Source organism: Neofelis nebulosa, chromosome 9 (assembly GCF_028018385.1).
Source record: "Neofelis nebulosa isolate mNeoNeb1 chromosome 9, mNeoNeb1.pri, whole genome shotgun sequence".
Lineage (NCBI taxonomy): Eukaryota > Metazoa > Chordata > Mammalia > Carnivora > Felidae > Neofelis > Neofelis nebulosa.
In genome coordinates this window covers 88,908,075-88,932,007 of record NC_080790.1, presented here as the reverse complement: position 1 = coordinate 88,932,007, position 23,933 = coordinate 88,908,075, and the positions used below count along the sequence as shown (strand labels likewise).

At 36.7% G+C, this 23,933-nt stretch overlaps 1 protein-coding gene across 11 annotated transcripts in view; it reads right to left on the bottom strand.

Annotated features, from left to right (window-relative positions):
• CCDC138 (coiled-coil domain containing 138) overlaps window positions 1–23,933 on the bottom strand; it is a 134,857-nt gene that overhangs the window by 109,537 nt on the left and 1,387 nt on the right. For 7 of the 11 annotated variants that reach the window (XM_058684615.1, XM_058684613.1, XM_058684611.1 and 4 more), the window contains exons 2-6: window positions 23,138–23,195; window positions 21,579–21,699; window positions 19,527–19,654; window positions 10,427–10,611; window positions 3,114–3,272 (exon numbers count right to left, since the gene is read on the bottom strand). In XM_058684615.1, coding sequence (XP_058540598.1) covers window positions 3,114–3,272; window positions 10,427–10,611; window positions 19,527–19,654; window positions 21,579–21,699; window positions 23,138–23,195 — 651 coding nt within the window. Of the gene's footprint in view, window positions 1–3,113; window positions 3,273–10,426; window positions 10,612–19,526; window positions 19,655–21,578; window positions 21,700–23,137; window positions 23,196–23,933 lie in introns of those variants that run through there. The other 4 variants (XM_058684610.1, XM_058684618.1, XM_058684616.1 and 1 more) reach the window with 4 other exon arrangements.

Genomic DNA, 23,933 nt, shown 5'->3' with positions numbered 1-23,933 from the left:
GGTATCATCCTCGCACTTTTCCAACAATACTGCAAAGCTATAGTTATCAAAACAGTATAGTGTTGGCACAAAAACTGACATGGAGATCAAGGGAACAGAACAGAGGGCCCCAAAATAAATTCACGCTTATATGGTAAAGTAATCTACAACAAAGGAGGAAAGAAGATACAATGGGGAAAGAGTCTCTTCAATAAATAGTGCTGAGAAAACTAAAAAGCTACATACAAAAGAATGAAACTTTCTTAATTTAGGAAAACACTCTCTCATACCATATATAAAAATAAATTAGGAATGAACTAAAGATCTAAATGTAAGACCTGAAACCATAAAACTCCTAAAAGAAAACAAGGGTATTAAACCTCTGGATATCAGTCTTAGCAATGTTTTTTTGGTCTGTCTCTTCAGACAAGGGCAACAAAAACAAAAATAAACAATTGGGGGGGAAAAAACCACAACTGGGTCTACATCAAACTAAAAAGCTTTTGAACAGTGAAGGAAACAATAAAGCAAAAAAGCAACCTACTGAACAAGAGAAGATACTTGCAAATTATATATCCAATAAATGTGGATACTGGTTAATACTCAAAATATATAAAGAACTCATACAACTCAACACCAAAATAAACAATCCAATTAAAAAATGGGAAGTGGACCTGAACAGATACTTTTCCAAAGAAGACATACTGATGGCCAACAGGTACATGAAAAAAATGCTCAATCCACTAAAATTGTCAGGGAAATGCAAATCAAAACCACAATGAGATATCACCTTATACCAGTCAGAATGGCTTGTATCAAAAACACAAGAAATAACAAGTATTGGTAAGACGTGAGGAAAGGGTAACTTTGTGCACTGGTGGTGAAAATGTAAATTGATACAGACACTCTGGAAAGCACTATGGAAGTTCCTCAAAAAATTAGAAATAAAAATACCATATGATCCAGCAATCCCACTGTTGGTTATTTACCTAAAGAAAATGAAAACATTAATTTCAAAAGATATATGCATACCTATGTGCACTGCAGCATTATTTACAATAGCTAAGATATGGAAGAAACCTCAGTGTCCACTGATAGATGAATGGATAAAGATGTGGTATAAATCCACAATGGAATAGTACTCAGACGTAAAAAAGAATGAAATTCTACCATTTGTGACAACATGAAGGAACCTAGAGGGTATTATGCTAAGTGAAAGAAGTCAGAGAAAGACAAATACCGCATGATTTCACTTATATATAAAATCTAAAAAACAAAACAAATGAACAAACAAAATAAAACAGAAACAGACTCCTAAAAGAAAGAACTGGTGGTGACTGCCAGATGGGAGGGGAGGAGGTAGGCAGTAGGAAAAACGGGTGAAGGTGGTCAAAAGGCACAAACTTCCAGTTATAAAATTAAATAAATCAGGGATGTAAAGTACACCATAGAGAATACAGTTAATAATATTGTAATAGCATTCATTATATAGTGACAGATGGTAACTAGTTTATCGTGGTGAGCATTTCATAATATATATAAAAGTTGAATCACTATGTTGTACATCTGAAACTAACATAAGGTCCATAAGCTATACTTCAATTTATAAACAAACAACTCAATTGGGTTGACTGCTTAAAAAAAGAAACATTCTCCAGAGGATTATAACCAGATCCAGAATCTGTATAATATCCACAAGGTCCCAAATATAATCCAAAAGTCACTGAACATGCAAAGAACAAGAAAAATGTGACTATGTCGCAAGAAAAATACCAATCCTTACATGACCCAGATGTTGAATTTTTAGGTGTGTTCTATGAGGTAAATACAAATGAATACAAATGGAAAGATAAAAATGCTCATGAGGAAAATTAAACATAATTTTAAAAAGAACCTAATTAGCAATTTTAGAACATTAAAATATCAGAAACAAAAAATTCACTAGATGATCTCAGTAGCAACATGGATATGCAAGGATAAACAACGAACATAACGACAGACAACAGATATTATCAAATCTGAAGAGCACAGAAGAAATAGACGAGGAAAAAGGAGCAGAGCCTCAGCAGTTTGTAACAGCAAAAGACCTAACATATGAGTCACTGGAGACACAGAAGGAGGAGAAAGCAGTTGGAACATAAAAAATATTTGAAGAAACACTGGTTGAAAACTTCCCAAATTTGGTAAAAGACATTCATCTACAAAGTCAAGATGTTCAGGGAACCCCAAACAGGGTAAACTCAAAGAAAAACATGTGGAGATACCTCCTAATTGAATTGCTGCTGAAAACCACAGATAAAGAAAAATCACAATTCTATTTACATGACATTCTGGGAAAGGCAGAAGTACAGGGACAGAAAATAGGTCAGGGGTTGCCAGGGCAGGGTGCAGGGAGCAGGGAGAGATAACTACAAAGGAGTGTAAGGAAACCTTTGGGATGCTAGAATTATTCTTTATCAGAATTATGGTGGTGATTACAAGACTATATGCATTTTTCAAAACAGAATGAAATTCATTCTCTGTAAGTTACACAGATAGTAATGTATCTATTGATATGAAAGAAAGTATACTATATCACCTAGATAATATTCTTGAGAAAAATATTTAACCTGAATAAAATCCTTAGCAAATCCATCCAGGACATGACATAAGACTGCTGGCCTGGAATCTTCAAAGAAAGGTCTTACAAAAAAGAAAACTGGTTGACTGCTCTACATTCAAAGAAACCAAAAAGACATAAAAATCAAATGTAATGCAAAAATTCTGTCTAGTTCTTTGATCAGAAAATAAAAACAAAAGATTTCAAGGCCCAACTGGGAAAGTGAATGTGGACTGTGTATTACATTAAATTATTCAAGTACCATTAATTTCCTAATATGTTAACCATGCAGCAAATGCCCTTATGCTTACTTAGGAGACACATAGTCCTAAGATTAAGTAGTGATAATACTAAGGAAGTATTTAGGGGTGTTGAGTCATGATTTTTGCAAATGAGTTTCAAATGGCTCAGGAAAAAATACGTGGGGGGAAGGGAGGTTGGAGAAGAATGTGACAAAATGCTAAGATCTAGTGAATCTAAATTAAGAAGAAAAACACAAATTATATTACTATGAAATCAAATGCTATATAGTTACCTCCTTCATAATCTGAAATCTTGTAAGAACCTCTTCTTCGACACCTTTAATTTTACTCAAAGCAGTTTCATGTCTGAAAAGCAGTTGTTCTCTTTCAACTAAAAAACGTTCCCGCTTTTGAAGTTCTTCAGCAAACTCCTGTTGGGCTGCAGTTTCACACTGTATTAAAATGTCAGATTCAAGTGTTTTTAGAAAATACATTCACAAACTCTACAAATTATGTTTTTATTTACTGAGGTTGTAGCTTAATCAAATGGTGTTTAGGACTACATGGGTACAAGTAAAGTGTGGATTACAGTAACAGCCAGACTAGCACAGCAAGTTAAGTTTGCACAGAAATTCTATCTTGTTGCAAAATGATGTGACAACATAGTGAGATTCTACTATGAGGACTCTGGAGAATTTGAGGTACAAAATGCATCAGTACTATGCAGAATAACTCCCTTTCCAGCTTCAATTCCATGTCGTACTTCAACTTCACCATCTGCTCTTTTCCTATACTCTCCGCCCCCTTCCCTTCTTGTCCTTCACTTGGACCGAAAGGCCCCAGCCCTACATTACAGTACTAACCACCTACCCAGCCTCAATGCCGCACTACTCCATACCAATGGAGAGAACTCACACATCAGGAAAAGTTGTACTGTTGTAAATTCATGGAACCTATATCAGATTCTCAATGCAGTCCAGAAATCATTTTATATTTTCATGATTCACTCTCTCTCTCTCACTCTCCACAGTGTTTATTTCAAGCCTTCTCCACTCTTTACTTTGAAACCTCACCTCCCTCCTACACCATTCTGTTCAGACAGCCTCATCTCTAACTTCACAGGGAATACAGAAGACAGCAGAAGGAAACACCAATCTCCTGCCCTCAAGACACACAGTTCTCTTCTTTACATTACATTACAAAGGCAGACTCAGGATCTCATTGCCTGCTGTCTTCTTGTGGACACTGCCATGCTGATAACCCCTGTAATATTTTTAATCTCTCCCATCTCATCTGAAATGGAGTCTCTTTTGAAAATGCCCACTAACTGCCTCCCTTTCATAAAATTCTTTAACAGTCTGTCTACACCTGTTGAACCCTCTTCTTTATTTCCTAATCACTCCTCAATTTACTTCAATCTGGCCTTGGCCTGTATCCCCCTAATGAAATGGCTTACCTATTATTGCATCTGAAGGTCACTTTCAGTTCTGTAGAGTCTCTCAACAGCATTTTATACCAGAGCCCCTTTCTTCCAACCTAAAGTAATCTCTTTCATTGGTCTCCATGACACTACTTTATCCTGGTTTTCCACCTCACTCTCTGGCCAGGGCTTCTCAGTCTTCTTTGCAGGCTCTGCTTCCTCTACTGTCATTACCAATGTTCCTCAGGATTTGGGCTTAAGCCACTTCCCTTCTCATCTTATACTCTCTCTGCTTGGTTCTCTCCACTCAATGGCTAAATTACCATGTATGTGCTAACTGCTCCCCACCTACAATTGCTCAGCTCTTTCTCCTAAGTTCCAAACTCAAGTCCAAACTGCCTACTGAATTGTGCTGCTTTCAGGTAGCACAAAATAAACATGTCCAAAACTGAATTCAATTAGCCATCAGGGAAATGCAAATCAAAACCACAATGAGGTGTCACTTCACACCCACTAGGATGGTCAGAATCAAAAAGACAAATAACCAATGTTGTCAACGATGTCAAGAAAATAGAACCCTCATACACTGCTGGTGGGAATGTAAAACGATGCAGTCATATTGGAAAAGTCTTGAAAATTCCTCAGTCAAGCACAGAGCTACCACATGATCCTGCAATTCTATTCCTTCAAATACACCAAAGAGAGATGAAAGCAGATGTCCACACAAAATGTAAACATGAATGTTCACAGCAGCATTAGTCATAATAGCCAAAAAGTAGAAACCCACATGTCCATCAACTGATGGAAAAAAAGAAAAAAAGAAAATGTGGTGTATTTATGTAATGGAGTATTCAGTAATAAAAAGGAATAAAGTTCTGATATATGCTGCAACACAGATGAACCTCGAAAATATCAGGCTGAAAGAAGCCAGGCACTTCATACACACTACATATTATATTATTGCATTTATATGAAAAGTCCAGAATAAACAAATCTATACCCAGAAAATAGATTAATGGTTGCCTAGGGCTGAGAGGAGTTAGGTGGGGTGGGAGGTATCTAATGAGTAGACTGGATAATGAAAATATTTTAAAATTGGCTGTGCTGATGGCAGCATATACTCTTTGAATATACCAAAAATAACTAAATTGTACACTTTAAAAAAAATAAGAGGCCCTTCCAACATGTAAGGATACAACAAAAAGATGGCTGTCTATGAACTGGAAAGTGGGCTCCCAACAGACAATGAATCTGCTGAAGCTTGATCTTGGACTTCCTAGCTTCTGGAACTATTTGATGCGTGTTCACTGTTTTATGTAGCGCTCAGGAGGCCACTGTGAGGATATATCACATTTTCCCTTTATTGGAGATGGCTCAAGATGTATGGAATTGTTTAATCACTATATTGCACACCTGAAACTAACATAACATTGTATGTTAACTGGACTTAAAAACTTAAAAAAAAAAAAAAGATTTATTTAGTAGACCTTTTTTTGACTATCAGGTTTTAGATGTAGAAACTTTCTGGGACCAGGCCTCCACCTGCCTTCACCTGCCTCAGTTCCAGCAGTTCCTGAGGGAGATATACTTAGCCTTGGAAGAGATGGATTCTAATGCAATCATTAACAGATGCACCACCACTGGTCAACTGCTAACAAAAACTTGCTAGAATTCTTTTATCTCAGCATGATGAAAGCCAGAATGTCCTACTATGATGCTTATATTGTTTGATTAACAAAGAATCCCAGAATTCTACAAAATTGAAACTTAACTCCTGAACACAGAGTTGTCATCTCATATACTTTTAACATTCTGATTTAATATAAAAGAAATTGGTACTTTTACTCAAAGTGGTGGATATGCATCTGCAAATTACTATTCTGGTTTGCTTAAAAATATGGTCTCATTAGTGTCAGAACTCAGAATCATCTTAATGGATTTAACATTCACAGACAAAAAATGCAAACTACATCAGTGAGACAGCTATCAGATTATGGGGGAAAGACAACTCTGGGATGTTGATGATGGGAACATAAATAAGTAGGCACAGCCACTTTGGAGAACAATTTAGTAGCACCCTGCACATTTTCTTCTTATAAGTTAAGGATACTTAAACAGAACTGTTTGTAAAGTATAAACTCCATCTTATATATTTATATAGAAATAAATAAAGTAATGGTGGTTTATTTAGAGGCCGAAATCCTACATGGCAGTTAAATACGGGCGCCTGGGTGGCTCAGTAGGTTAGGCATCCAACTGCAGCGCAGGTCATGATCTCATGGCTCATGAGTTGGAGACCCACATCAGGTTCTGTGCTAACAGCTCGGAGCTTGGAGCCCGCGTCCGATTCTGTATCTGCCCCTCTCTCTGCCCTCCCCTGCTTCTGTTTCTGTCTCTCTCTCTCTCAAAAATAAACATTAAAAAAATTTCTTTAATGAGTATCTTAAAAAATAAAAAATAAAAAAATAAAATGAATGAACTAGATCTACATTTTCCAAACACATAAATCCAAAAATATAACAATGAATGAAGCAAAGAAACTACAAAAAGAAAGCCACAATATATCATTACTTATGTAATGTTTTAAAACATTCAAAGCAATTACTACATGTGAATACATAAAAGTGCTAAAATAGGAGACAACAGATCCACACCAATTTCAAGGGAGTGCTTAATTCTGGGAAAAGGGAGAAGAAATGGGAGGGAAGAAGGCTGTTTCAACTCTAAGTGAAATACTCTATTTCTTTTAAAAATAATATATAGAATTATTAATAAAACATTAGCATTATGCAATATTAATGGGTATACAGTTGATATTATAATATTCCCTATGTTTTTCTGTAGGTCCTAAGTATTTTATAAACTTTTAAAAACTAAAATACAGTGTTACCTAGTCAAATGTTGCAAATGAAAAGATACTAATAATAATAAAGGAATTATTTCCTGCACAAAAATTGAAGTTATACATTTCAAAAAAACATTCAAAAGGAAAAAATAAATTTCAAAAAAACAGAATTCTCTCCTCCTCCAGTTTTGTTCCCTACCCTTAACAAAAAGCAGCATCATTTATCCAATAGCCAAAAGAATAAACCTACATTTCATTCTTGACTAAAACCATACTGAATGGGGTGCCTGGGTGGCTCAGTTGGTTAATCATCCAACTCTTGATTTCCGCTCAGGTCATGATCTCACAGTTAGTGAGACAGGGCCTTGCATCCAGCTCCAAGCTATCAGCATGGATTGTCAGCAATCCCATGCTTGGGATTCTCTTTCCTTCTCTCTCTACCCTTTCCCCACTCTCTCTCTCAAAATAAATAAACATTAAAAAGAATAAAAAGAATAAAACCCTACTGTACACCTTCCATATCAAAACAATCTCCAAGACCTACTGATCCCATCCCTTAAAAATGTTTAGACTCCATTCACTTCTTTCTACCCATCATCCTAACCCAGGACACCATCAGACTAGTCACATGTCTTCACATTCTGCCCTCTCTCTAGATCTCAGCTACAGGTGACAGCTTTAAATATCTATGTGAATGACTCCCAATTTAGTTACACATCCAAGACCTTTGTTCTAAATGCCAAGCTTTTAACTATTATGTCTCCATTAAATTCTCAAACCTAATCCATTCCAAACTAAAATCTTGATCTTTCTCTCTATATCTATTCTTCCAAGTTGTACAAACCAGAAATATGGGAATCATCCCAGACACCTATTCTCTCCTATACCACATTCAACTCATTACACCAAGTCTAGCCAATTTTACCTCCAAAAGCAATCTCTAATCTATTCAATTCCATTTCTCTGCCACCATCCAGTCCAAGTTACCATTACCTCTCACCTGCATGATTACAGTAGGATATCCTTCCCAGTCTCCCAACTTCCACACCTATGCCCCTACAACCCATTGATTTAATAAGCATACATTACATTAAGCAATTCCCCTACTCTAAAAATCCTGTTACTTACTACAATTTCCTTGAATGAACATATCATCAGGCTTCTAGGGCTTCTCATACTAGACCATCACAGTCTAGTAGGGCTTATCCCTTATTCTTCCTCCACAGTTTAATTTAAATGTTACTTTCTCAGAAAACCTTACCTGACCTTTCAATCTATCCCAATCAGGTTTCATACTGTACCTATATTATTTACTTAAATTTATAAAATTATAACTATATGAGTGCTCACAATTGATTTTAATAAGCTATGTGTGGCAAGAACCATATATATTTTATTTACTTCCATACACTCAACACCAAGCACGCAAATACATATTAACAAGTGTTCAAATGTATGTTGAATAAAATCAAAGAGTAAGACAAAATATGTACACTTAATAACATAACAGATGACCAAAAAAAAAATGTTTAAGTTAGAGTCAACTATAAATTAAACTAGATTAATCCACTGCACTTCATTTTTAATTAAATATTTGTATCTATATTGTGTTTACAGTAAATGATGTATCTTTACAAACTTGCTTATTCTTTTTGCCTGCTAATTCTTTTTTATCTTATAAATTATTAGTAAAAGAATCTTTCCAATGCGCTGTTTGTTACTCTGTCACTCATTTGCTTAAAAACCTGTAGCAGCTGGGACACGTGGGTGGCTCAGTTGGACTTCAGCTCAGGGCATGACTTCACCATTCGTGAGTTCGAGCCTCACACTGGGCTGTGTGCTGATTAGCTGAGCCTGGAGCCTGCTTCCAATTCTGCCTCCCTCTCTCTCTCTGCTCCTCCCCACAATGTGCACGCGCTCCCTCTCTCAAAAATAAAACAAAAACAGGGGTGCCTGGGTGGCTTAGTCAGTTAAGTGTCTGACTTCAGCTCAGGTCATGATTTCATGGCTCGTGGGTTCAAGCCCCACATCAGGCTCTGTGCTGACAGCTCAGAGCCTGGAGCCTGCTTCAGATTCTGTCTCCCTCTCTCTCTGCCCCTCAGCCGCTTGTGCTCTGTCTCTCCCTCTCTCTCAGATGTAAACAAACATTAAAAATTCACAAAGACATTAATAAATAAATAAATAAATAAATAAATAAATAAATAAATAAAAAGTTCTCTTTAAAAAAACAAAGCACATTTTAAAAAAGCCTGTAACAGCTAGCCTGGCTGTTCTTTCTTCAGACAGGCTGATAAACTCAGTCTGACAAATCACTCCTTTCCCAAAACTTCTCCCCTCCAACTCCTTGCCACCTGGAATGGCCTTCCCACCTCCTCTCTAAATTTTTTCTCAGTCAACTTTAGACCCTCCTTGAGCTTTTCTCTAGTGATTTTAGGCAAAAATAATTTTTCTGAAATGCTACAGTAATTGTAATCTGAATTATTTAGACAAAATGAGATACTGGGTTGTTCTTTTTTTAATACTAGTTTTTAAAAAAATGTGTAACCATTTCATTGTATGCAAACATATGTACAATTCCAGCTAGAACAGTTTCAGTCAGGAATTGTGTATTTTACATACTTTTGCTTCCTTCTGTACTCCCACCTAGTGGACACTTAATAAATATATGAATTACATCTTTTAGAAATAAAAAAATCCCAAAGAAGACAAAATATCAATGTTCTGAACTGAATTCTGGTGAGAAGTGACAAGAGAACTTCTTATGTATAGGTATTTAAAACAATGCATCAGGAACACTACTTCAAAAAGCACATTTTAAGGGCACCTGGGTGGCTAAGTCAGTTAAGCATCCGACTTCAGCTTAGGTCATGATCTCACAGTTTGTGAGTTCAAGCCCCACACCAGGCTCTCTGCTGTCAGCACAGAACCTGCTTCGGATCCTCTCTCTCTCTGCCCCTCCCCTGCTGGTTCTCTCTAAATAAATAAATAAATAAATAAACAAACAAACAAACAAACTAAAAAAAAAAAAAGAAAAAGCACATTTTACCAGCAGATATTGTTTTATTTCAGAAGCAAGGATGGGATGGAAATAAAGAAATAAACATAAAACACCAGACAGTCTGAAATCCAAGAAATATACCTATTCATAAAAACACCATTTAAATTTTTCCCTCAGCTATAAAATTTCCCTTCAATAATTGTAATAAATTTGTCCCTTCTCACCGTATCTCAACAGACTTACCTAAAATAATTTAAATGACATACTCTATTCAAATTTTATAAATGTTTGGTATTTAGAACATAAGTACATCTGAATTCTAAATTCAGTTTTGAGTTCTTACCTGCAGTTTCTGATGTATTTGAAATAATTCATCATATATCTGATTAATCTGATATGGAAGTATTCTCTGCTTGTTTGGTACTTTAGATGTCGGATAGCTAACACGTCTCAGAGGACAGTCACTTGCATCACTACAACATTCAGTCCAATTTCTTGAATTTGCGGCCAAATTAGTTGGCTGGGCAACTGGTAAAAAAAATTATCAAGCTTATTAATTTACAGTTTTAAGTATTTCAGAGTAATCTTCAGAAAGTTACTTTAAATGTGAATTATAGTATTGTAAAAAGTCTCCAAGTATTGGGCTGCCTGGGTGACTCAGTCAGCTGAGCACCTGACTCTTGATTTTGGCCCAGGTTGTGCTCTCACGGTCGCGAGATCGAGCCGTGTGTCAGCCTCCGTGCTAAGCATGGACCCTGCTTGGGATTCTGTCGCTCTCTCCCTTGTCCCTCCTCCCCACTCATGTCTCTCTCAAAAACAACAAAACAAAACAAAAAAAGAAGTCTCCAAGTAGAGACTTGCAGAGAGAAAGAATTATACAATAAATGCGATAAAATGTTAACATTTAGAAGATCTGTGTAAAGGTCTTACAGATGCTCTTTGCTCTTTTTTCAACTTTTTTGTAAGTCTGAAATTATTTCAAAATAGATTTCAAAGTGCATGAAAATATTCATGTATTAACTGCCTAGGCCAAGAAATGGAAAATTACCTCAGAAGCCCCAGATCACATTCCCTTCTCTCCCTTAAACCAAATTAACTACTAAGCCAAATATAGCATTAACCATTGCTTTACTTTTTAAATTTTTACTACTTGGGTAAAAAAAAAAAATTAAGACTTTGTTTTGCCTATTGTTTTGCCTGTTTTAAACTTTATATAATATCTGTAATCATTTAATGATACAATTATGTAATTTCTATAACCTCCTTTAAATATGTTCTTATGTTAATGACAGAATCAGGTCAAAATCTTCACTACTTCATTTTGTTTTATATTTTTATATGCCAACATTCTACTATAGGTCGATACGTGAGCTGTTTGTCTACATAGATGCTCTATGCACATGGCTCCTGTTACACGCATTCAAGAGTTTACCTAGGGTATATGACTAACAGCAACAATGCTGGATCACAGGGTACATGTACATGTTCAACTGTGCTAGTGATGCCAAAATGCTTCCCAAAGTGCTTATACTAATTTACTCTCCCAACAGCAGCGGATGACCAAGTTCCTCTTGCTTCATTTCTTTGCCAACACTGTATTGTCAGAGTTTATTTTCTGTTAATACTGAAAGCTGTGGTTTTAACTTGCATTAGCCTTCCTGAGAACACCAGTTTTAAGAAGGGGGACTCCTATTTTACTTCCAGAATGCCAGGTTTAAGAAGGGGGTCTATTTTACTCCCCATCTTGGACAGACCCTAGGGAGCCAAAATAAAAATTACATGAATTTTTAACAAAGAAAAAGTTTCACTTCACTCAGTCCAGCAAACGCCCTTAAAGTGAAAGACACTTTCAGTGTGCTGCTTGCCTTTCTAGATTCCCAGCTCACAATCAGTAGCTTAAATATTCCTTAATTATGTTAACTTTTAAATATATTCACCTTTTTTTTTTTTTTTTTTTTTACATTATCCTCTATTTTCAATTGTTTTTCAGGGGGAAAATCCACCATGTAGCCGGAAACACAAGTCCAGGCATAATTATTTTTCATTTTCCTCAAACTGAGATGAATGGAACAAAGAGGATGACAAAGAGCAGGAAGGGAGAAATGAGTTTGTGTTGCGTACAGACAATGTATGCCCAGAAGAGATGCGCGGAGGCTATCAGAGAGGGAACAGTGCTCTAAAAGTCTTGCAGCCAAGAGGAAACCATCTCTGGGTGCCCTGAAATCCTGACAAAACTATGACATGCAGCCATGTACGGAGAGAGTTATTAAACAAGTGCCTGAAGAAGTCGTACCTTAAGCAATCTGCAGTAGTCTTAAAATATTAAGGGTTTATTCAAATTTACCACAATATTTACTGACTTCCTAACAAATACTGCTATGAAAAAAAACCAAGAAATTATAAAAAGTACTTAGTTGAAAACTGTATGGAGGTTCCTCAAAAAATTTAAAACAGAGGGGAAGATGGCAGCGTAGGAGGACGCTAGGATCACTGCATCCTGCTGGTCACTTAGATTCCACCTACACCTGCCTAAATAACCCAGAAAACCACCAGAAAACTAGCAGAATGGAGTCTCTGGAGCCAAGCGCAGACGAGAGGTCCACGGAAGAGGGTAGGAAGGGCAGAGAGGCGGTGTGCGCTACACGGACTGGCGGGAGGGAGCCGGGGGCGGGGGGGTAGGGGCAGCCCGCCAGCCAAGCAGAGACCCCAAGTCTGGCTGGCAAAGCAGAGGGGCCAGAAGGAGTGTGTTTGGACAGCAAGCGGGACTTAACATCTGGAAGGTTATAAGTTAACAGCTCTACTCTGAGAGTGGGAAGGCTGGAGGAAAACGGGAGGGAGAGTTGCTGAGCCCCGGACAACAGAGCTCAGCTTGGCTGGGAACAAAGGCGCTCGCCAGGGCCATCTCCCTCGCCCATCCCCCAGCCAAAATCCCAAAGGGAACCAGTTCCTGCCAGGGAACTTGCTTGCACCGCGCAAACACCGAATGCTGTGCTTCTGCGGATCCATCCCTCAAGCAGAGGGTCTGACTCCCTCCCAGTGCCACGGGGCCCCTCCCGAAGCAGATCACCGAAAGGAGAAGAAGGAGAAGGGAGCTGAGCCTGCCACTCCCGCCCCCATGCACCTTGCCTATCCACCCCAGCTAATATACCAGTTCCCCAGCACCACAAGCCTGGCAGTGTGCAAGTAGCCCAGACAGGCCACGCCACCCCACAGTGAATCCTGACCTTAGGAGAGGGGAAGAGAAGGTACACACCAGTCTGACTGTGGCCCTAGCGGTGGGCTGGGTGCAGACATCAGGTTTGACTGCTGCCCCGCCCACCAATGCAAGTTATTCAAGACAGTACAGGGAAGTGCCCTGCAGGTCTGCACCATTCCAGGGACTATCCAAAAGACCAAACGGAAGAATTCCCCTCAAAAGAATCTCCAGGAAATAACAACAGCTAACGAACTGATCAAAAAGAATTTAAACAATATAACAGAAAGTGAATTTAGAATAATCGTCATGAAATTAATCGCTGGGCTTGAAAACAGCATAGAGGACAGCAGAAAATTTATTGCTACAGGGATCAAGGGACTAAGGAATAGTCAGGAGGAGCTAAAAAATGCTATAAACAAGCTGTGAAATAAAATGGAAATGACCACGGCTCAGATTGAAGAGGAGAAAATAGGTGAACTAGAAGATAAAATTATGGAAAATCAGGAAGCTGAGAAAAAGAGAGAGAAAAAAATCCAGGAGTATGAGGGGAAAACTAGAGAACTAAGTGATGCACTAAAGAGAAATAATCTACGCATAATTGGTATGCCAGAAGAAGAAGCAAGAGGGAAAGGTGCTGAAGGTGTACTTGAAGAAATAATAGCTGAGAACTTCCCGGATCTGGGAAAGGAAAAAGGCAATGAAATCCAAGAGGCACAGACAACTCCCTTCAGACGTAACTTGAATTGATCTTCTGCACGACATATCATAGTGAAACTGGCAAAATACAAGGATAAAGAGAAAATTCTGAAAGCAGCAAGGGATAAACGTGCCCTAATATATAAAGGGAGACCTATAAGACTCGTGACTGATCTCTCTTCTGAAACTTGGCAGGCCAGAAAAGAATGGCAGGAGATCTTCAATGTGATGAACGGAAAAAATATGCAGCCGAGAATCCTTTATCCAGCAAAACTGTCATTTAGAATAGAGAAAGAGATAAAGGTCTTCCCAAACAAACAAAAACTGAAGGAATTCATCACCACTAAACCAGCCCTACAAGAGATCCTAAGGGGGATCCTGTGAGACAAAGTACCAGAGACATCACTACAAGCATAAAACATACAGACATCACAATGACTCTAAACCCGTATCTTTCTATAATAACACTGAATGTAAATGGATTAAATGCGCCAACCAAAAGACATAGGGTATCAGAATGGATAAAAAAACAAGACCCACCTATTTGCTGTCTACAAGAGACTCATTTTAGACCTGAGGACACCTTCAAATTGAGAGTGAGGGGATGGCGAACTATCTTGCTACTGGAAGTCAAAAGAAAGCTGGAGTAGCAATACTTATATCAGACAAACTAGACTTTAAATTAAAGACTGTAACAGGAGATGAAGAAGGGCATTATATAATAATTACAGGGTCTATCCATCAGGAAGAGCTAACAATTATAAATGTCTATGCACCGAATATGGGAGCCCCCAAATAAATAAAACAATTACTCATAAGCATAGGCAACCTTATTGATAAGAATGTGGTAATTACAGGGGACTTTAATACTCCACTTACAGCAATGGATAGATCATCTAGACACACGGTCAATAAAGAAACAAGGGCCCTGAAGGATACATTGGATCAGATGGACTTGACAGATATATTTAGAACTCTACATCCCAAAGCAACAGAATATACTTTCTTCTCGAGTGCACATGCAACATTCTCCAAGATAGATCATATACTGGGTCACAAAACAGCCCTTCATAATTATACAAGAATTGAGATCATACCATGCATACTTTCAGACCACAATGCTATGAAGCTTGAAATCAACCACAGGAAAAAGTCTGGAAAACCTCCAAAAGCATGGAGGTTAAAGAACACCCTACTAAAGAATGAGTGGGTCAACCAGGCAATTAGAGAAGAAATTTAAAAAGATATGGAAACAAACGAAAATGAAAATACAACAATCCAAACGCTTTGGGATGCAGCGAAGGCAGTCCTGAGAGGAAAATACACTGCAATCCAGGCCTATCTCAAGAAACAAGAAAAATCCCAAATACAAAATCTAACAGCACACCTAAAGGAAACAGAAGCAGAACAGCAAAGGCAGCCTAAACCCAGCAGAAGAAGAGAAATAATAAAGATCAGAGCAGAAATAAATATAGAATCTAAAAAAACTGTAGAGCAGATCAATGAAACCAAGAGTTGGTTTTTTGAAAAAATAAACAAAATTGACAAACCTCTAGCCAGGCTTCTCAAAAAGAAAAGGGAGATGACCCAAATAGATAAAATTATGAATGAAAATGGAATTATTACAACAAATCCCTCAGAGATACAAGCAATTATCAGGGAATACTATGAAAAATTATATGCTAACAAACTGGGCAACCTGGAAGAAATGGACAAATTCCTAAACACCCACACACTTCCAAAACTCAATCAGGAGGAAATAGAAAGCTTGAACAGACCCATAACCAGCGAAGAAATTGAATCGGTTATCAACAATCTCCCAACAAATAAGAGTCCAGGACCAGATGGCTTCCCAGGGGAGTTCTACCAGACGTTTAAAGCAGAGATAATACCTATCCTTCTCAAGCTATTCCAAAAAATAGAAAGGGAAGGAAAACTTCCAGACTCATTCTATGAAGCCAGTATTACTTTGATTCCTAAACCAGACAGAGACCCAGTAAAAAAAGAGAACTACAGGCCAATATCCTGGATGAATATGGATGCAAAAATTCTCAATAAGATACTAGCAAAACGAATTCAACAGCATAGAAAAAGAATTATTCACCATAATCCAGTGGGATTCATTCCTGGGCTGCAGGGCTGGTTCAACATTTGCAAATCAATCAACGTGATACATCACATTAATAAAAGAACAATATGATCCTGTCAATTGATGCAGAAAAGGCATTTGACAAATTCAGCAACTTCTTAATAAAAACCCTTCAGAAAGTCAGGATAGAAGGAACATACTTAAACATCATAAAAGCCATTTATGAAAAGCCCACAGCTAACATCATCCTCAATGGGGAAAAACTCAGGGCTTTTCCCCCAAGATCAGGAACACAACAGGGATGTCCGCTCTCACCACTGTTGTTTAACATAGTGTTGGAAGTGCTGGCATAAGCAATCAGACAACAAAAGGAAATCAAAGGCATCCAAATTGGCAAAGATGAAGTCAAGCTTTCACTTTTTGCAGATGACATGATATTATACATGGAAAATCCGATGGATTTTCCTTATACATGGAAAATCCACCAGAAGTCTGCTAGAACTGCTACATGAATTCAGCAAAGTTGCAGGATACAAAATCAATGTACAGAAATCAGTTGCATTCTTATACACTAATAATGAAGCAACAGAAAGACAAATACAGAAACTGATCCCATTCACAATTACACCAAGAAGCATAAAATACCTGGGGATAAATCTAACCAAAGATGTAAAAGATCTGTATGCTGAAAACTATAGAAAGCTTATGAAGGAAATTGAAGAAGATATAAAGAAATGGAAAAACATTCCATGCTCATGGATTGGAAGAATAAATATTGTCAAAATGTCAATACTACCCAAAGCTATCTACACATTCAATGCAATCCCAATCAAAATTGCACCAACATTCTTCTCAAAACTAGAACAAGCAATCCTAAAATTCATATGGAACCACAAAAGGCCTCGAAGAGCCAAAGTAATTTTGAAGAAGACCAAAGCAGGAGGCATCACAATCCCAGACTTTAGCCTCTACTACAAAGCTGTCATCATCAAGACAGCATGGTATTGGCACAAAAACAGACACATGGGCCAATGGAATAGAATAGAAACCCCAGAACTAGACCCACAAAAGCATGGCCAACTCATCTTTGACAAAGCAGGAAAGAACATCCAATGGAAAAAAGTCAGTCTCTTTAACAAATGGTGCTGGGAGAACTGGACAGCAACATGCAGAAGATTGAAATTAGACCACTTTCTCACACCATTCACAAAAATAAACTCAAAATGGATAAAGGACCTGAATGTGAGACAGGAAACCATCAAAACCCTAGAGGAGAAAGCAGGAAAAGACCTCTCTGACCTCAGCCGTAGCAATCTCTTACTTGACACATCTCCAAAGGCAAGGGAATTAAAAGCAAAAATGAACTACTGGGACCTCATGAAGATAAAAAGCTTCTGCACAGCAAAGGAAACAACCAACAAGACTAAAAGGCAACCAACGGAATGGGAAAAGATATTTGCAAATGACATATCGGACAAAGGGCTAGTATCCAAAATCTATAAAGAGCTCACCAAACTCCACACCTGAAAACCAAATAACCCACTGAAGAAATGGGCAGAAAACATGAACAGACACTTCTCTAAAGAAGACATCCGATGGCCAACAGGCACATGAAAAGATGCTCAACGTCATTCCTCATCAGGGAAATACAAATCAAAACCACACTCAGATATCACCTCACCCCAGTCAGAGAGGCCAAAATGAACAAATCAGGAGACTATAGATGCTGGAGAGGATGTGGAGAAACGGGAACCCTCTTGCACTGTTGGTGGGAATGCAAATTGGTGAAGCCACTCTGGAAAACGGTGTGGAGGTTCCTCAAAAAATTAAAAATAGACCTACCCTATGACCCAGCAACAGCACTGCTAGGAATTTACCCAAGGGATACAGGAGTACTGATGCATAGGGTCGCTTGTACCCCAGGGTTTATAGCAGCACTCTCAATAGCCAAATTATGGAAAGAGCCTAAATGTCCATCAACTGATGAATGGATAAAGAAATTGTGGTTTACATACACAATGGAGTACTACGTGGCAATGAGAAAGAATGAAATATGGCCCTTTGTAGCAACGTGGATGGAACTGGAGAGTGTTATGCTAAGTAAAATAAGCCATACAGAGAAAGACAGATACCATATGTTTTCACTCTTATGTGGATCCTTAGAAACTTAACAGAAACCCATGGGGGAGAGGAAGGAAAAAAAAAAAAGAGGTTAGAGTGGGAGAGCCAAAGCATAAGAGACTCTTAAAAACTGAGAACAAACTGAGGGTTGATGGGGGGTGGGAGGAAGGGGAGGGTGAGTGATGGGTATTGAGGAAGGCACCTTTTGGGATGAGCACTGGGTGTTGTATGGAAACCAATTTGACAATAAACTTCATATATTGAAAAAAAAAAAATTAAAACAGAACTACCCTATGACCAAGCGACTGCACTACTAGGTATTTATTCAAAGGATACAGGAATGCTGATTCAAAGAAGCACATGAATCTCAATGTTTATAACAGCACTATCAACAAGAGTCAAATTATGGAAATAGCCCAAATGTCCATCGACTGATGAATGGATAAAGAAGATTATGTCTATATATACAGATTATAACTATCTATCTATCTAATGGAATACTACTCAGTGATCTAAAAGAATGAAACCTTGCCATTTGCAATGATGTGGATGAAACTAGAGTATATTATGCTAAGAGAATTACCAGTCAGAGAAAGATAAATATCGTATGATTTCACTCATGTGTGGAATTTAAGAAACAAAACAGATGAGCATAGGGGAAGGGAAGGAAAAATAAGACAAAAACGAGAAGGTGGCAAACCATAAGAGACTCTTAAATACACAGATGAAACTAAGAGTTGCTGGAGAGGAGGTGGGGCAAGGGGTTGTGCTAAATAATGTGTACTAAGGAGGGCACTTGTTGAGATGGGCACTGGGCGTTGTGTGTAAGTGATGAATCACTAAATTCTACTCCTAAAATCAATACTACACAGTATGTTAATTATTTTGGTAAGTTTTGAGAGTATGGGAATACTACTGGAAAACAATGAAGTTTATCTTTCTCTTCTTTAGTTTAACAATAAGCACAATTACTGCCTCATGGCTTACACAAATGTAAGATCACAGAAATATACAGAGAACCAGTGTTATTACTACAGGATAAGCTTTATGTGCTCTACTTAACAAAGCTACTTTTTAAATGACTGTTCTAGGGGCACCTGGATGGCTCAGTTGGTTGAGTGTCCAACTTTGGCTCAGAGCATGATCTCACAGGTGGATAGCTGACAGATCAGAGCCTGGAGTCTGCTTCGGATTCTGTGTTTCCCTCTCTCTCTGTCCCTCCCTGGCTCGTGCTCTCTCCCTCCCTCTCTCTCTCTCTCTCTCTCTCTCAAAAATAAATAAAACATTAAAAAAAAAAAAGAATGAAAGAAATGACTGTTCTAAAATGAGTATCTCTTTTACCTTTTTCTATGTCTTTAAAAGACTGCTTGGTTATTTTGGAGGTACTAACTCCATAATCATTTTCAATTAAGTCTTCTTTTGCTTCTTTTTGCTTCAAATCTTGAAAAGAATCCAGTTCATCATCTAGGCTTTAAAAATAAAAAATTCTATCACAGCATTCTGGAAGTTTTCTACAGTATTTAAAAAAGATAAAAGTGCTTTCCAAATATTAACAGCACAAAAATTGAAAACAAAGTAACAAGTAAACATTTTAAAGTGGAAAACATAAAAATATGAAAAATAACAGCCAATGGTCTAAAAACTCACTACAAACATCTTTCTACATATTCAAATGGGCACAATTTAAAATAACATATACCTATAGAATGTTCTACAACTGCCAATCTCTTTCCTTTGATTCCTAATATTTCTGTGAGGTCACTATAACAGGTAATGTCAGCTATAATTTTAGCTAAAAAAATGTAATGTCTAACAGGAAGAAACCAAACCCTAAAGAATTTAAATAATGGACAGGTGACATAACTAGTAAGGTGAAGCAGAACTAGAATCTCAGGTGTTTTCTCCAAAAAGATGATCTCAAAGTTGAAATTTCTAGAGCAGTGCTGTTCAAGGAATATAATTCAATCACATAAGATAATTTAAAATTCCCTAGGAGTCATACTAAAAACATAAAAAGATAACATTTTAACTATGTGTTATATTTAACCCAGTATATCTAAAAGATTATTTTAACATATAATCAATATAAAAATTATTAAGATATTTTGCATTCTTTATCCATCTTTGAAATCCGGTGTGTATTTTGTACTTACAGCATTTCAAGTACTCAATAGCCTCATGTGGCTTGTGGCTACTTGTGCTGGACAGTACTATAATTCCAGATTAGATAATAACTAGGGAATGTGAAAAAACTGTCTAATGTTACAAAAACTTTCATAGTTCAAAGGCTTCAAATTATAACTGGAAATTATACCCAGATTATTTATAAAAACAAAAAATGACAAAACTATCAGTTAAATATAAGAAAATAATTTCCAGAAATTCATAATCTGAAAACAATTTTTTACTTTCCTTACTCTATATTCAATCTACCTCATGTCCAAATCTTAAATCTAGATTAACAATGCTACTTTGTGAATGCCAAATGAAACAGTAATAACAACAGTAATAGCACTTTGAGTGCTTTTCTATGTACTAAACACCATTCTAAGTGCTTTATATGGATTAAATCATTTAAGCAGAGAAAGAAGCAATTATATAAAATATTCAAGCTCTCAAATATCAATTACGTTAATATTATATGTATATTTTAGGCACAGTTAACTCTTCCTCTCCCCACAATTATCTCAACATTTCATTTTGTGTATGTATACATCTTTATGGTTTAACATTATTTCAAAATGTTGATACCCACAGCACTTTCTTCTGCCATGTATTTCTGGCTTTTAATAACACCTACTTAGAGCTTGATTTCATCTTAGCTTCCACTGTTTTTATACTGATTTCACTCACAGTACAATCTCCTCTACAAAACTATTTACCCCTCACAGACCAACACTCTATCATGCATATTTTGTAGTTACCAACTCACCAGACCGGTTTCTTCCATCTCTTTCTCTCAACTACCTAAAATATAGCTTACCACCCTAGTAGATAATGAATGTGGCGTTAAACATCACTGCCCAACAAACCTGCATTCATTTTTATCCTACATCCTTTAAAAAAAAAAAGGAAAGAAAGAAAGAAAGGGAATATGGTGTTCATTTGGGTCCTGGATGAATAACCATAAAAATAACTTCACGTTTTATACTGTGTAAATAACTTTCCATTATACTACCAAATGTAATGAATGCTAGGTTCATGCTTTTATAACAAAGATCTCAGTAAAAATAAATCAGTCTCTATAACCATTCAGCAAGCTCCAGACTGCTTGTTACTTCCTCAAAAAAAAAAAAAAAAAAAAAAGGCAAAGACATAAACAAACCACTCTTTAATCTCCCAGTTTTTTAGACACTGAGGGGATAGCAACAGTAAGGATTCAGGGTACTTTACCAATTCACATTTAACTGTTTGAATGAACTACAAAGTGGTGTTGTGCAATGCTTTCTTTCATCGGAATAACATCTTAATGATGAACCAACTTTATCACCAGATGAGAAGATATCCAAATCATCTGTTAACAAAAGAGAAAAAAGCAGAGATTACTAAGATCAGATACTAATCTCATTCTAGGCTTCTAAGGTAAGATGGCAAAATTATCTAATGATTTTAATGTGTATATCTCTGTAATGCAAACTTCAGAAAACAGGCATCAAGCCTTGTATTAATATGGCACTTAACTGATTACAAAATGCTCTTTCATTTATTACCTTATTTGATCCTAGCAACAGCTAGCTGACTCTGAAGTAAGCAGAATTGGTGCCTTTAACCCTATTCTAATGGTGGTAAGTCTAAGGACCAGAGAAGTTAGTGAAGTTATCTAAGTAACAGAACCAGCAAGTGGAAAGATTAAAATTCAGAATTCAGCCTTCTTCCTACCTAATCATGATATTTCATCAGTCTCAAACATTAAACATTTTTTTTTAATTTTATATATTTTAAACATTCAACATTTAACAGACTGTTAGCCTGTATCCAAATTCAGAGACTAAAAGGCAAAGAGAGCTTCTCTGATAAGAAATTTAGAATTTTTTTTTCCTTAAGGTTTTATTTTTAAGTAATCTCCACAGCCAATGTGAGGCTCAGACTTACAATCCCAAGATCAGGAGTCACATGCCCTACTGACTGAGCCAACCAGGAATCCCTATAAATATTTTTAAATGTATGCACCTTTGTCTAACATACATTTTTACCCCATCAGAAATTAAATGAGCTATACTTTTTGTTACATTTTAGAAAGTTGGAAATTTTAGGCTATATTTCAAACTAAAATATAATTTTAAGATATTTTTTAGATACGAGATTCAGTAATAACTGGGTCTTTTTTTCACACTGAAGAAATGTTTCAAGAGTGTTTACAAAATTTCAAAATGAAATAAACTTGGAAAAAAATGAAATTCTCTAATCTACTCTGACAAAACTTTTAAACATACTGTTTTTGTTGCAATCACCTCAAAATTCAACGATTATACTTGTAAAAACATCACCAAAGAAGTATCAACAAATCAAAAGACTAATGGTTAGTTATACATTACTTCCAGATTGCCACATAATGTTCCAATGCACCCAATCCCACAATTATCTTTATCAAGTACATTTGATAAATTCTCCCAGTGCAACAATTATTATCTCAGTAACTTGGAAAGTCTATGCCTTAAAAAGAAAGCAGTTTTCTTTACCCAACATACTTTACCCAATTTCTAAAGGAAAAAAAAAAAATTGTAATTAAAACACCAAAAAAATTAATTCAATTTGATTTAAAGACATCTTACGTTTACCCACAAAATCTTGGTTTACTATTAGTTTGTTACCCGATTGAAGAAAGCTTAATATCACAAGATATCTGAGATATCTGGCACTTACTCTTAAATCTAAACATTTTTTTTTTAATGTTTTCTCTCAAATTAAATTTGTTAAAACCCCCAAGTATACAAAATACTCTATCAGCTTACCTGGGGAGGTTAGAGATCTTCTCTTCCATTTAGCCTGATCAAAATTTGAAAAATCATACTTAAAAAAAAAAGATATATTTAATTTGTATATTAAGAATCAATCTACAGTCTCAAAAAAGAGTTCCCCACCAATTATGTACTAAGTACAAGGGTTAATTACAAAGGTTAGAGTGGACAAATCTTGTAGACACTACCTTAACCAACTGGTGAGGACAAAGCAACATTGCAAGTCTCCTAATGAACAAGCGCAACCCACACATCACTCCCAGTAGTATTCCTGCCAAAAACGCATAACCTGATAGTCAAGAGGAACAGCCATCAGAGAAACTCCAGTTAAGAGACAGTCCAATACACAGTTATCCTGTACTCTTCAAAAATGGGTGGCTCAGTTGGTTGAGCAACCTACTCTTGATTTCCACTTAAGTCATGATCCCAGGGATCAAGCCTGGTGTTGGGCTCCACACTGAGCTTGGAGCCTGCGTAAGATTCTCCCTCTGCCTCACTCTCCAGCTCCCAGTCTCTCTCACTAAAAAAAAAAAAATTAAAATATCAACATTATAAAAGACATGAGCTTAAAAACCTGTTCCAGATTAAAAAAAAAAAAAGAAAAGAAAAGAAAAAAAAAAGAAACAAACCAAATGCAATGCTCATCTTTAGACTGTATCTGCACCAGAGGAAAAAAAATGTATAAAGGACATTATTGAGATAATTGGTGAAATCTGAATATGAACTATATGTTACATATTATTGTATAAATGGTCAGCTTCCTCAATTTGTTACTGCAAATATAAGAGAA